We start from the raw sequence: 14,809 nt of genomic DNA on the forward strand, positions 1-14,809 counted from the left end.
TGTACCGGTGCACAGAGGGAGGGAGGGAGCTTCAAAGGGACGTCGAAAAATGTTTGTACCGACGAATCAAAGCTCGCGGATAATTTTGTACAAACGAAAAGAGCCATTCCGAGTGAAAAATTACTCGCCGAGCAGTCGGGCCGCGTCTGTAAACGGAAGCGAAGAGTTGGAGTAACTTTATCGCGTACGAGTGTATACATGTATAGCGAGGGTGCGCTTTAACGAGCGTAATATCACTTAACAGCGATAAAGCAGCAAACGGGGAAACGCTAAATCAACAACAAAAATGCAAAGTATTATTTATTCGTAATTACGAGCAAATTGGAGCTTTCGCCCCGAGGGGCGCAGCCCTTCGACAACTTTCGTGAATATTCGTGCGTGTATCAAAAGTATAACCAACACACCGTCTTCACAAAGATGAGGAGCTGGAGAAAAAGCATTCTCAAGGCAGCGAGGAGGGAGGGGGGAGAAAAAGCTCGCACCTTTGACAAAGAAAGCGTGAAACTCCCTTCCTGCTCTCGGGGACGAAAAAAGGCCCTTAATTCCTCGAGAGCGAGAGGTCGGAGCAAATTTGCACAAGCCTCCTTTTTCCGAGAATCGTTGAGCTTCGTCTTTCCCCTGCCTTTGAACTGCGAAGACGACTTGGAAGGAAAGGAGAAACCATTATACGGACTGTATACCGTAGGAGTTTAGGGAGGTGCTAAAAAACGGGAAAAGTTAATTGATGCCGAGGAAAATGAGTACATGATGACAGAAGTTCTCGGGAAGGAAGAGGGTCTGTATAGTGCCAGCTTAAAATTGGGCGTGAGTGGTGATTTTTCTTGTTTCAACGAGCTGGTGGGTTTGTAAAATGAAATAAAACACGAGAAAAAAGTGTTAATCAAGGCTATTACATTTACAAATATTGTTTAAGTATAGGCTAATCTCACGTTCTGGTTTAAAAAAAAAATGTACTCCAATTAAGGCTAAAAGATACTTATCCAGGCCAACTGAGTTTTTGCTATTATTATAAGATTCATCGCACGAAAGTAGTAACAGACAAGTTTAGTCAGACCAATGTCTGGCCTTAAAACTCCACGTTCAATATCTAAAAAAAAATGCTCAACCCGGTCAATTAAGTTTTCGCTATTCATATGTACGTTTTAGCACGCATGAGTAGTAATGGACAAGTTTAGTCGGACCGTTGTCCGATCTTAAAATTCTACAATTTGATGCCTACGCAAAAAAAGCTCAACCCAAAAAATTGAGTTTTTGATATTCTTGTGTATGTCTTAACGTACGAAAGTAGTAATAGACAAGTTTGGTCAGACAGATGTCTGACCTGAAAATTCTACGATTTGATGCCTAAGCAAAAAAATACTTAATACAGAAAGTTGAGTTTTAGCTATTCTTATATACATCTTAACGTGTATAAGTAGTAATGGACAAGTTTAGTTAGACGTATGTCTGACCTTAAAATTCTACGATTTGATGCCTAAGCAAAAAAATACTTAATACAGAAAGTTGAGTTTTAGCTATTCTTATATACATCTTAACGTGTATAAGTAGTAATGGACAAGTTTAGTTAGACATATGTCTGACCTTAAAATTCGACAATTTGATGCTTACGCAAAAAAAATGCTCAACGCTAATAATAGACAAGTTTAGTTAGACATGTGTCTGACCTGAAAATTTGATGCCTATGAATGTTTAACACGGAAAATTAAGTTTTCACTAATCTTGTGTACGATTAAACGCGCGGAAGTAGCAATAGACAAGTTTAGTCAGATGGATGTTTATCACATTGATTATATGTTATAATTTATATAATTGAGAATCACGGTTACTTGTGACTCTATCAACTTACATCTTAAATTTCCACCTCGTAGTAAGCGCACAAAGCAATTTTCTTGTCTCAAGGAGTAGAGCACACATATACCTACGGGCTACTTCTCTTGCATCGGCAAAACCAGACAGATAAACAGGGGAAGTGCTGAAGCACGGCTGGCCTACATTATATACGTACACACCTTCTAATTCTTTACACGATCAGCAGGCACCCCACAACGTACCTGTTTTAGGAAACACTCTCATACAAGAGTACGCTACAATATGTATGTTGCAGGTGATGTCGGGCAATGTCGACACATCAACCATAGTATCGCGTGAGCTGATCCCGCCGATCTTCGCAAGCCAGCTACGCATCCTGCCGTATTCGGTACACCGGCGCACCGTCTGCCTCCGCGTCGAGCTCAAAGGCTGCCAGGACCTCAGTGAGTACCTACCACTTTTTTCTGTATATATATGATGTTTACATGGTCGGGGAGCGCCACCAACGTAGATAAGCAGGCTGTATAGACGCAGACGCGCCGACGCGTGTTTAATATACCGAGGACAAGCACTGGTGCAGATGCGATGCTTCGAGGAGCCAAGGGAGCCTTTCTGTACTTCTCGGTCTACAGTCTTTGTACTCCTCTGCGCGCCCTTCTGTACTTTGCCGTGTAATTAGTTACGAAATGTTCGCCCTAAATGTGCCGTCACCGCTCGAGGCCCTCCAGCTGCGGGTTTTCATCTTCAATTTTGGGGGAACTCCGAGGGAATTTCGCGGAAACGTGATTCGACTTTTAGTCACCGAACAGAAAATTTTGCGTGTACCAAAAATTAAATTAAATCCTGGACTATTTCGTATAATCTATAGGTGGTTTTTCTTTTCCCTGTACAATTTACAAGTCAGAAACGAAGGGCGACTATTCGTCAAACGGACAGACGAAAGAATTTCATCGGCGAGTAGTGAATAAAATAAGACTCTCCCCTCCGACCTTGGGATCATTTATAATTTGCTCCTCCACATCGAGGCAGCTCACCTTTCATAAAGCGCGGACATCGAGCAGACATTCATCTTTCATCCGGCCTTGACTATGTATACCGTACCAAACTACCACTCAACACCTGCATTTTACAGCTTCGGGCAGTTTTTACGCGTTACAGAGCCTTTGCGAGCTTGAAAAATATGAAACGCAATTATTGTTTCTAACATCGCTTTGAGGGAACGAAACAACTTTTTTAATCACCATTTAGTCCTCTAAGCTTCCGTACGTGTGTTATTACAGGAGCAAAAAAAAAAGAGACAAAATGAGCGAGCTGGTGAAAACACGGGAGCGAAAGTTTTTAACTTTTTCATAACGAATGGGAAAAGTTAAGCGGCAAACATCTATCAAAATCTGGGGGAGTAGTGCAGGAGTGGTGTACCTACAGCGTACGGTCGGCAGGAAAATTGATTGTGGGTATATCTGCATGTGTGCGTATACGTAATGCAAAATGTGTATATTCGTATCTCTCGTGACACGTATGTTTACGTGCGCATAGTTGTGATACGATAATTTTGCTATCGTCAAGCTCAACTTTAACGATTTAAACAACGTAGATACGAACACATTGGCTGAAAATGAAAATTGTTTCATTGTAAAATAATGACGAGCTTTTTTTGATTTAGGTCTGTATTTTAAATAAAACTTCCTTTGTTCTCCTATTTTGCCGAGCAATGGTGCGAAAAAATAATTTAAATGCTATTAATACCAAGTTTAATGCTACCAAGCAAAAGACACCTCAAAAACACGTGAATAAGAACTTGCTTTAAAAATTTTAAATACTTTAAAATGTTTAGATTCAAATTGAAAAACTAGCAAGTTCTACAAACTATCAATATCTCTCGTTTTATTTGAATCTCATAGTCCTGATAACCCAATAAAAAAAAATAGTGACAGTAGACGGTACCTAAGAAATGGCCCCCGTGTGCACGTGCCGTTCTCCTTATTTAGCTAAGCTTGCCGCCGCCATCAGAAGTACAGCGTGGCAGGAGCCGAGGCTCTCACGTACCGAACGCGCGTGTCTCAAAAACATCTTCGCCCGTAAAACCGAGATGATGTCGAGACGGTGAGAGATAGAGGACACCCATAGCAGCAGAAATACGAAGGCGTTCGTACACGCGCAGCGAATAAACGAGTAGTGTCGGCGAAATCAGATTTTCCAAATGCTGCGAGGGTGAAATGGATAAGTTTCTTCCTCTGGAAGTGAGAGGATAGGAGGGGAGTGTCGATAGATACGTATACTATATGCATGATAATGCACTGGTATGGCGCAACAACCAACAGTCTTTTTTAAAAACACGACAGCAGCCTGGTTACGAGAGGGGGAAGGAATCCCGCGTTTCCATATTCCAGACCGTACCCATCGTGTGTCATACACCGACGAGCTAACTAGAAATGTAGGTATTGCCGGTTGTTAGGATAGCTAAAAGCTCAGGTGCCCTTTTTTTTAATCTGAAAATGTATGTACTTTGTAGATATAGATTAGTGTTCATGCATCAGTGCACGTGGCAACGTGACCTCGTTATTGTTTTGAAAACAGTGTATAGTGGGGGGAGGAGGGAAAAAAGAGATCCAACAAGTTTACTCGCATCGTTAATTCGTTAGAGAGGAAAGTGGGTAGGCAATTTTATATCAAGCACGATGTTTCCGTCGTTTGAGAAAAAAAAAATGTTATGTGTGCGTATAGTTTGGAAGTGCTCGTTCGAGTAGAGACTGGAGTATACACACGCTCTCGGCGCGTTTCCTTTTACTTGGGCGCCTTTCCTTTGATCTTGTAAAGTTTTTACATCGAGAAACGGTGATTTTTCAAAGGATATAATATCGCTTTGAACGAGAGTAGGTGAAAAGAAGAAAAAAAAAACGTGTCAAGGCCCTCTAGAGCTTTTTGACTCATATTTTCAAGTTTCTGAACCGGAGGCGCGACTCTAAAAATAGATCTTACAATTTGTAAATAATCGTTTCTAGTTTTTCTGATATTTTCATGATCGTTTATAATCCTCTTTGCGTATGCAATTTGATTGTTAAGGTCTATGGGAAAAAAAGAAAAAAAAAAAAAAACATTCGCAAAACCCGTCAACAAGTAAAAGCAATCGAGTCGTATCGTCAGTGTCACCAGCAGAGCTTCACACAGCCGTAGTTATACTTCACTGCGCTCCGTAGCTAAAGTTTCGAGCTCTCGATAACGAGGAAACGAGGCCAGCCCCGCCGTCATTACGATTTCTCGTCCGTTCTCGATGTCGATGTAGAGAGGGCCGATCCCGAGAGAGAAAACGACAGGGCGACACCATTTGAGAAGTTGTACGCCACCAACCGGCTATCCTCTTTTGTGCCTTTGCACGCTGGTATCGCGAGTTTGTCGTTCGGACGACAGGAGAAGTGGACTCCCCTTGTTGGGCGAAGATGTCAAAGCGGATGGGTATTTTTATTTGTTTGATTTTTTCCGACCTTTCCGTTCTGTTTGTTTATTCTTGGGTCTTTACAACATTCTGATGTAACTCCAAGAGCTTTTGTGATTGTATAGGGATGCATTGTAAGGGCAGAAATACCGTAAGGTGTTTCATTTACTGTGTGAAAAAAAATATAATATGTAATATGGTGGACTTTGGTAATGAGTTATACGTATAGAAATGCTTACATAAACTATTTCACTATTATCAATGGATTTTTTTAGTGTTTTTACGGCCTAAAAAACTTTAAAAAATTTGTAAAAAAAAGTAATGTCTGACCAAACGGGGTCTATTACTACTTATTTTTTTGAAACTCCCTTGAGTTCTTACCCATTGAATCCCTATTTACATCGATTTCCTGTCAAATTGAGAATAATGTAAGTATTGCGTATTATGCAAAAGAAAATTCCAAATCTGAGGTATTCCAATTAGTGAAGTGGCGAGAAAAATCAGGCAAATTAAGCGAATCCAGCTCCTATTTCATTCATCCACGTTCGTTTTCTTTTTGCTACCCTCACCTCTTCTCTTGACTGATCTCTGACTTTCTCCCGGTTTTGTACGTTTTTTTCGGGCATTAGGAGCAAGGAGCTGAGGGAAAAAGAGCCAGGGAAGCTTTAATTGCCGCGCAACTACAGTTGAAGGCCCTCGAGACTTACGTACGTCTATCGAAGCCACGTCTTGCTGAGGCTGGAGATAAATACGGGGAGAAAAGAAAGAGAAAAGCTTTTCAGGACTCATTCGTGCCACGAATGCTGCTCGTGTGATTTGTAATATTGTCATTCAACTTTTTTATAACTATGCAAGCTCCATTTGGGTGGGATATGGAAAAGTATCGACACATTTTGCTTCAAGGCTTTATAATGATAAAAAATAAGGTTTTCTTGGAAACATGTAAAAGAAACGTTTATTATGTAGAATGAGTGTTTGAGTACACGATAAATTTTAATGATTTAAGGCTTAAAGTTATCAATTTGTGGACCACACATACAAAAAGAACGAAAATTGATTTAAGCCAACAAACGATTCACATTCGGCAAGTGCACCAATCGCAAACGTAGTGCCAAGTCTGAGACTAATTAGTGCAGTTAAAATGTCATCTGAGGTAATAAGAATATTCGATTAATAAAAAATGTATCAAGTCGACGTTTTAGTGGAATAAATTTTGATAAATAGTAATTGTCAGATATTTCAAAGTCAACTGGAATAGATTGAAACTACAATTTTATCAAAACTAATGAAACTAACCAGCTAAAAGGTACAGCTTCTTTGACAATTCCAACGTGATCTCAGAAATATGCTTCATAAATTGTACACACTCCAGCTAAAGTATCTCAATCCTCGGTGCACCTTTTTATTGACCATCTGTACAAGAGACTGCTCAGATGATTGAAAAAGCAAGAGTCTCCAATTGTTCTTAAAATATCGACTAGGACTGCTCGGCTGGATCAGGTGTACCTATTTGTTTGCTGCTGACGGGCCGACAGTTTTTTTTTGTTTTCCTGTAAGTATATACTCTTTTTCCCACTCGCTGTATCGAACTAGTACTCTCTGTCTTTCTTTCCTCCACCTCTTCAGCGCAGCGTCGAATTTTTTTTCTTCACGTCTCTCCTTTCCCATTTTATTCCACCGAATAAAAGAAAATAAAGGATCGGAGCCAGAAAAGGAGGAAAAACGGGACAGCGGTAGCTGTGGCGAGAAAAAAAGAATATACACATCCAGGAGTCGTGGCTGGATCTCGAGCAATTTAAAATAACCCAGATACACACACTGGACACGGATTTCCCCTCACTAATGGGCTACGGACACGGAATGAGAAATAGCTTACACCCTTAGATTAGATTGGATGGAAGCTGCTCTCTTTCATCCTCTCTATTTTCTTTTTTTTTTCTTTTTTTTTTTTTTTTGCATTGTCCTCGCTGCTGGCTTTGATATTTAATACCAAAAGAGCGAAAGAAATTTAAATGAAAATTAAAATAAAGCATGGGCGCGAAAGTGGGTCACATTGTACAGTTAAACAATTAATTCATGCACCTCTCGATATTTACATTCCGTCGCTAGCCGAGGTCTTGCGGCATATCCAATATTGGCACGCGCTCGGGCGCTCGCTTTAAAAGCAGATTGATCACTTGTGGTTTTTACTTATTCTGCCAACATACATCTTGTATTTATACCACCTGTACGTGCTATTGTTATACTACATCATCATCGATGGTTTAAAATCTTATGTACCCAGGAATATCTGGTAGCTATACTAATAGTACAACATAAGCCTGTTAAATATCTACTTTCACGTTTGTACGAAAAAGAAAAAAAGTATACTCTTCCCATTGTCTTGTTTAATTTTGTCAGTACGTGAATAACGTATTACCTCAACAGCAGCCGCGCTACATGATTTTCCAAACGATCTCCTCTGCACTCCCCGATGAAAACTCATTCCACCCGAGCAAACACCTCACCCCCCAAAAGCCTCTTCTACCAGCTTGAAAACACTCTGCTCTCAATTAACCGCACCACGAGGAGGCTCCCGCAAAAAGCAACCGGCGTAAAAAAAAAAGAAAAAAACGAAAAAAAGAAAAAAAAGAAAAGAAAGAAAAACCAGTTCACCAAGAGGTGCCCTATTAATCAGGACGATTAGCCCGGTAATCAATGCCGCGAGGCGTGTGCGCCAGCTCTAATCAATTCATTCAGCCGCGGATCGACGAAGAGGGGGTGGAACCAGCCGAGCGGAGCATGCATTTCGGAGCCTTAATTATTCAGCCCCTCCTCGCTCTTCTCGGCTGTTCTCCGTCTCGCGTTTCCGCCTCTCGCTCGCTTTGCTGCCGCCGTCGAGCGGCGAAGCATTAATTCGTCATTAATCCACCGAGGACTGGATCGGAATAAAACCTAAGTGCGTTTGTACACGCATATGTGTTGGCAAGAGTCGAGATGACGTGTGTTGGCACAAGTGGTTGCGGCAACCTGATTTTCGACGCGCAATTTTCCCAAGACTACGGAGCCGTTTGGAGTATCGAGAGGCTGCTGCGTGTATTATACAACTCGATGAAAAAAAGGAAAGGATCCAAAGTGACCTCGGAAGACTCTCGAATACCTCCCAGATGCTCCAATCCTCCAATCAAAGATTGTACGTTCCCGAGGTGGAATGGAAAAAAGTAAGTCAGGGGACGCTACTAGCCCACTTTCTCGAGTAGACCAGAAATCGCGGGTTCACGGCATCGGGAGTCATTGACAAATCGACGATCGATTCCCTGAAGGAGAAAAAAAAAAGCCGAAGTGATGTTACAAGAACAGCGACCACACACATGCGCGGAAGGGGGCGCTAGAAAAGATATCAGCGGAATAAACGAGGGGTAGGGGGGTGGGAGAAAACAGAGGGGTCTCGGGGGCTTTCGCGCCATATACTGTGTGTATATATGCGGTACTTTGCACCGAGCACGAGATCTTTTAGCCGGTGTGTACGTGTATGCGAGTGGCTCATGCACACGTATCGCGGGGAGGGAAAACGGGGAATGGCAGATTTATGGGAGTCGCGCACGGCATCCAGGGCCAAAGGCTCGGGTTCTTTCTTTCGACTGCGCCCACGAGAGCTGGAGGTGGAAAAAAAGGGGCTCCGACACACGAGCTAATGTCCAGCCTCGTTTCGCTCGAGCTTTTGGTTATTTCGCGCGAAATCGAATTTTCCTAGTTTTTTTTGTTTCTTTGATGTCGTGGGAAGAGGCTTTGAGATACACTTTTTTCGATCCCATTATCGCGTATTTGGTGACGGTGTAGGGTATTGTTTTGTACGTTGTCAGTGGTCTTGGTTAATTCTCTGTGCTTTTCAAACTCCTTTCAGTCCATGTGAGGATGTAACTAAAATACATGCGAGCACATCCTTACAGGACTTGTCAAGTTGATCGAAAACTTTAACTGCGTCATATTTACAAGGTCTGTACCTTTTTCCATCACCACTTGGGGGAAAAGTAAAAATACCCTTAAAACAAACCGACTACAGTATCGGTGTAACAATTGAGCTAATGCGTTGATTCAAGTTTTTTCATCGAGCACTGGCTCTTTCTCTCGAATAACTTCAAAGGGATACTATATCTACTCGGATCTCGAAAAAAAAATCACCTCTTTAGAATAACCTATCTCAATCACGACTACGTACTTGCTTCACCAGAGAAAAAAAAAGTAAACTCAACGCAAAAGAATAACCCGCAACTCAAACAAAAAAAAAATCAGTAAACTGTGTACATCACGGCCCTCAATTGATTCCCCAAAACCAACAAAAGCCCGAGTATCAGAGCAGAGAAAGGGCCCTTACGCATGAGGGATTACTCCTCGGAAATCCCCACGTAATCGCCGCATTAGCGTACTACGCGCACGTCTCATTAATTAGAGGCTGGCCCCTCATTTTCCGGACTCTTTGCCCTTCCCTCGCCACGTTGGTACACGTATCCGGCTAATCATCATTCCCTGCCACCACACTGGTTTTTGCTAACTAGCTCTCGGTGCACACAGTCTGCGCTTGTTTAGCAAAAGTTAACTTAAAAATTAACGCGTCTTTTAGTGACTGCTCTTGTAACTTTCATTTGGCTTGTCGCGATTTTCCGTCCGCCCAATCGCGCACAACAGTTTGTGAACGAGACAAAGGGAAAATAACGTACATCTTGCGTTTGAAGAATCGCCGGAAAAGCAGGACAATTAAGCCCCGGCTCCGTCAAGTCGATCGTATATCCGCAAAGTGACCAAGTAAAACGAATCGCGGATGAATTCGCGCGAGGGGGTTCTCGCCCATATGCTACACGCGTGCCCCCCTCAAAAGTAAATTGACCAAAACGTCGCGTGACACATTGGCCCGGCCGCCCCTGCAGCTGTAAAAAAAACACCGCCAGCGCACCACCTTAGCAATTTCAAACACGCCGCTGAGGTGAAAGGGGCTGTACCTTATATGTACCCACGCGCGCGCGATTCATTATTAATTTCGCTCTCCACTCTTCGCGCGGCGGGAGGGAAAAAATTGAGTCTCGCGCCGTTTGGACCTCGTCCAGCCGATGGAAGAGTGGGAGGGGGTGCTGCAGATCGAGGGAGAGCGATTGGATATTCCAGGCAGTGTTGCTCTGGCTTAATTTTAAATAGCTGGGGGACGTGTAGTTTTGCGACGTTTCAGCGATCAAATTAAGAGCGAAATTCATTGACATTTTTTTTTTCTTCAACCTTTACCTGTTAAAATGAATCCTCGTTTCTCAAATGTGTACGTTTGATGGCACCTACTGGCGCCCAATGCACGTTGCATCGTTACCGTTTTCAAGTTGAACGCATTTGCATAAAGCTGGTGTCCATCCAAGACACGGAGCGACGACTATTGTCCAAGCTGACCTAGTTGTCACGGAAGGGGGGGAGAGGCCTTGCGCCTCGCCAGAGTAACAATAAGAAAGCCCGACGAGAAGAAGCGAAGCTCTGCGGGAGTCTCGCCGGGCCGAGCCCTGCCGACAAATATATGGCACGACGACAACAACAGACCCCAACACAGGCTGCGACAAGCGCACGGGTGGAAAATTAATTCGCCGAGCAGCCGGTGCGGGGGGACAAAAGTATGTAATAATTGCGCGGGTGTTTGAAGCTCGTTTACGTGCGCTCATCCCCCGCTGATTTTTGCCCCACGCGTGTGTATAGGAAGGATGTGGGCCCACCATCGTCCTTCGAAACAATTATCACGGGTGTATGTGTAATTCCGTGGAAAATCCCCCTACCTCTCTGGCGCTCGGGTGTTCGCGCTGTACTCCCTTTCAGGGGGAATTCGTGCTCGTTTAAACGCGTACGCGCGATGTCAACCATGTGAACACTTGCAGCGGTGTTGGAATCTGCGTTTCAATTTGACACGTTCACTGGGCAAAATATTCATTCGGCCTTGCTCTTTGTGTGTCTCATGTTTTTTACTAGTCAGTGTAATCGTTGAGAACAAAGGCAAGGGGTTTTTGTGGTTTTTCGCTGGTTGGTAAATGTTAGCTATAGGAATTTCACCAATTAAATGTGACACAAATACTTACGGACGATAACACAATGTTCCTCTCATGTGGCTCAAAAATCAAGAGGTCACAAAGGATGACAACAAAATGACATATATATACTAAATTCAACAATAGCAAATCCAACAACGCGAGAGGTGTTTCGGAACCACGTATGGCGCAGCTACCCCCGTAGCGCACCGAAGCACCAGATACATTATTATCACACTCAAATGACACAACTCGACAACTTTCCTAATCCACACTCAACAAAACGAAGCAAGTAGAAAAAAAAAAAAAAATCACTAATAACAACGAATTTGTCGATTAATTATGTTAATGTAATTATAAATATCAGACGGACGCGCGCGTGCAGTGTTACCGAGTGAAACGAGCAAAAACTCGTTTCATGATGATTAACGCGGCTCTCGGTGCGAATAAATTGTATTTAAACGACAGTGGCAACAACAACCACCACCTTCCGCGCATTATAATACAACTAATAGCGTCCCCCTGTAACGTGTGCACACACACACACCGCAACCACTACTGTGGAGAGGGGAGAGGGAGGGCACACTTTAATTACCAGCTAATAAAACGAGGAGATTGAACTTTATTGTCGCCGCGCGTGGGCAAGGAAAACCGCTTACCTGCGCACACGCGCGCACCAGCAGAACGGAGAGCCCCGAAAGAAACTCTCCCAACGCACGGAGCTGTATGCACTGTGTTTTTGTTTTTTTTTTTCCTCCCTCCCTCCCATGGGGAGTGGAGATTACAGCGTTGGCCGAAATGAAACGAGCCGCGGGTAATGAAAGGCCGTGATAAAACGAAAAAGCAGAATCCCTCGATTAATGCGTGCATGAGCTCTCGCCCCCTCCCTCTCGCTGGACCGGGAGCATCGGTTATTATCCCCGAGTTTGGCGGGCAATAAAAGGCAGTTAGTAGAAAATACGGTAGCCAAGGGGTAGGCGAAAAGGGAGTTGGTGGAATCAATAGAGATTATCATTATTATTATTTTTTAATAACCCCACGGAGACGCTGGCGTACAATATCTTACCGTCCCTTTCTTTCTCGGGGCTTCGTCTTCCTCCACTGCCGAGTGGCCTTCTCTGTTATTCTTCTTGATTCTCCTCGTCGCCCCAATAAAACACGAGACTCCCGGCAATAATGCCCCTTCCTCGTCCGTGTACATATATACACCCCAACTGGGCACACGCCTCATCTTTTCTTCGACGTATACGTAAGCCCCCGACACGGCTAACCCTCCGTATCCTCCCGCGTCTCGCGTCAGCGTCTACTCCTTTTCTTTGTTTTTCTTAATCCTCATCGTCTCGGGCTCGCGCCTGACAGGATAACCCGGGGACGCTCGCCCCTTTTTCCGGAAATACTCGGTATGAGCTGTACGCGTCCGCAGCTCCGTGCTGTTTGTAAAGCGACGCGGGTTATTAGCTGCCCAGCTACGTACGGGGGTGGATACAATGTGTTTGACGGAGGGAAAAATAATAAGTCGATATTAGCGCCGAAGAGGAGCGAGTGTCGCGGGCTTTTCAAAGACACGTTATTGTTTCGGATGTTTTTCAATACTCGTACATTACTTTTTTAATACAAATACTCGTACAATGGACACAGGGGTTGTTTTTTTTTTTTTTACCTTTGGTTTCTAGTTTTTTCAAAGTTTGGATGAATCTACATGTTTTTTTTTTTTTTTTTTCTCATAACAAAAGCATTTTACACTATTTCCTTTAAATATTGTAAAAAAATGCGCAAAAAAACTGGGTCAGAGGAGCATCCACTTCATGTTTTGTTTTCGATGTCGCTCTTGTCAAACGAACAAAACGGCAATAAATACGAGCAGCAGCGTTCACCCTTTGTATTTTTCAATAAACTATTTACAAGCGTCGATCCATCAGACCATATTGCCGGGCCGTTTTATTTGTTCGACATTCGTATGTACATGACGGAACGATGGCCAATACGGAAAAAAACTCCGAGATGAGCGCACGCGATAAATATACACACTCGCCCCCGTGTTAATATATAAATACATGCTGCATTTGTATAATATGTGAAATCGACATCTGATTATTAATCGATGTTTGCCCTTGCGTGAGCACGTGTATGTATGTATATGTATATAGCCGTGCGCACACCTGCAATTTCCAAGCGCGAAAATATACTATATACTCTAGCGAACGTGATGCATTCCAGCTTGTGTACGCGCACTGGCAAGCTCCCGTGAAATAACAATCGAGCCGAGCACAATAAACTTTTTCCCCGCGTGCTTTTTAACGTTATTGCTCAAGGAGAGAACATATATATTGCATTGTATGCGCCGGGGTGTGCAAACGACGGGGCGTGTATGAGAATATCCCATCAAGTTCGAGAGTGGATATTAAATTAATGTGCAATATGATGGGTACACATACGCGTACGTACAATATAAGATCGATATGTTTGCTGGATATATACATGTAATATTAATTTATTTCAATCGTCATCGTGAATCGCCGATTGCAATATGTAATCATCGCACAAGAGGGGCGATATTCCTTTATTATTGTTATTGCAGGTGGAGTCGTGAGCTACGCAATACCAGAGCCACCGATCGAGGAGATGAGCGACACGTCGTACGACGGCACGCGAGGGTTCGGGGTCCTCTCGGGTGGCCTGGGCCGGCTGGTCGACGGAGAGACCGGAGCCGACAATTACAAGCAAGAGATCGGCCCTGGCAGAGGTGAGTCATTCTGAATCGATTCACCAAAAGCACCGTGTCTCGCGAATCGGAGTAATTAGTGGCGAAATATTCATGAAACGACACGCGTTGGGATATATCTTATTAAAATTTAACTCCTCGGCGCTTGATGCATTTTGTTTTTAGAATAGAGAGACAATAATATCGTCGTTTGTATACTGCATCAGCAGAGAGTGCAACTTGATTCGTCCCGCGTTTGCTCGTATTCTCGGTCCCGAGAGTTCGCGTGTGGTTTTAATTCGACGCGAAAGTAATCAAACGAATTATTCCTCGGTGCTGATCTTGCTGAGTATTGTTTCGTGTGTGTTGGTTTGCAGGGACTGGCTGGGTTGCCTGGATGCGTGACAAAATCACCGACGACTACGTTGACATGGACTTTAATTTCGACAATCTCCGGATTTTCAATGCTGTCCACGTGTTCACCAACAACTACTTCAAGAGGGATGTTCAGGTAAACGTCGAACGGTTGAACACCTGCCAGGTGGAGTGACAAACACATTTATTATTTATGTATACTCGTTTGTCAAGAAAAAAAAAAAAAAAATCATACGTAGATTTAGTTTTATTGCATGTGAGAATCTGGCTGTAATGACTACTTATCCAAATAAGGGCCATTTGAGACAAAATTCGAATTTTGTTGCTTCGAAAAGTTTTTGGACTTAAAATCGATCTAAAATTTTCAACTTTTATGATTTACTCTAATTTTATCAGTTTACACGGAAGAGAGAGATAGGAAAAAAAAATTTTTTTCCAAATAAAGTACCATCTTTTTGCTGT

The 14,809-nt window shown here is 43.1% G+C and overlaps 1 protein-coding gene across 1 annotated transcript in view; it reads left to right on the forward strand.

The window, feature by feature from the left end:
- The window catches only part of LOC106635887 (discoidin domain-containing receptor 2), a 55,606-nt gene that overhangs the window by 27,236 nt on the left and 13,561 nt on the right, over window positions 1-14,809 (forward strand). The window contains exons 4-6 of the mRNA XM_089592139.1: window positions 2,105-2,252; window positions 13,850-14,014; window positions 14,350-14,483. Of these exons, the coding sequence (XP_089448265.1) occupies window positions 2,105-2,252; window positions 13,850-14,014; window positions 14,350-14,483 (447 nt within the window). The remainder of the gene's footprint in view (window positions 1-2,104; window positions 2,253-13,849; window positions 14,015-14,349; window positions 14,484-14,809) is intronic.

Source organism: Copidosoma floridanum, unplaced genomic scaffold (assembly GCF_036245765.1).
Source record: "Copidosoma floridanum isolate Cflo_tuat_1 unplaced genomic scaffold, Cflo_Japanese_pri ptg000014l, whole genome shotgun sequence".
NCBI classification, from domain to species: domain Eukaryota; kingdom Metazoa; phylum Arthropoda; class Insecta; order Hymenoptera; family Encyrtidae; genus Copidosoma; species Copidosoma floridanum.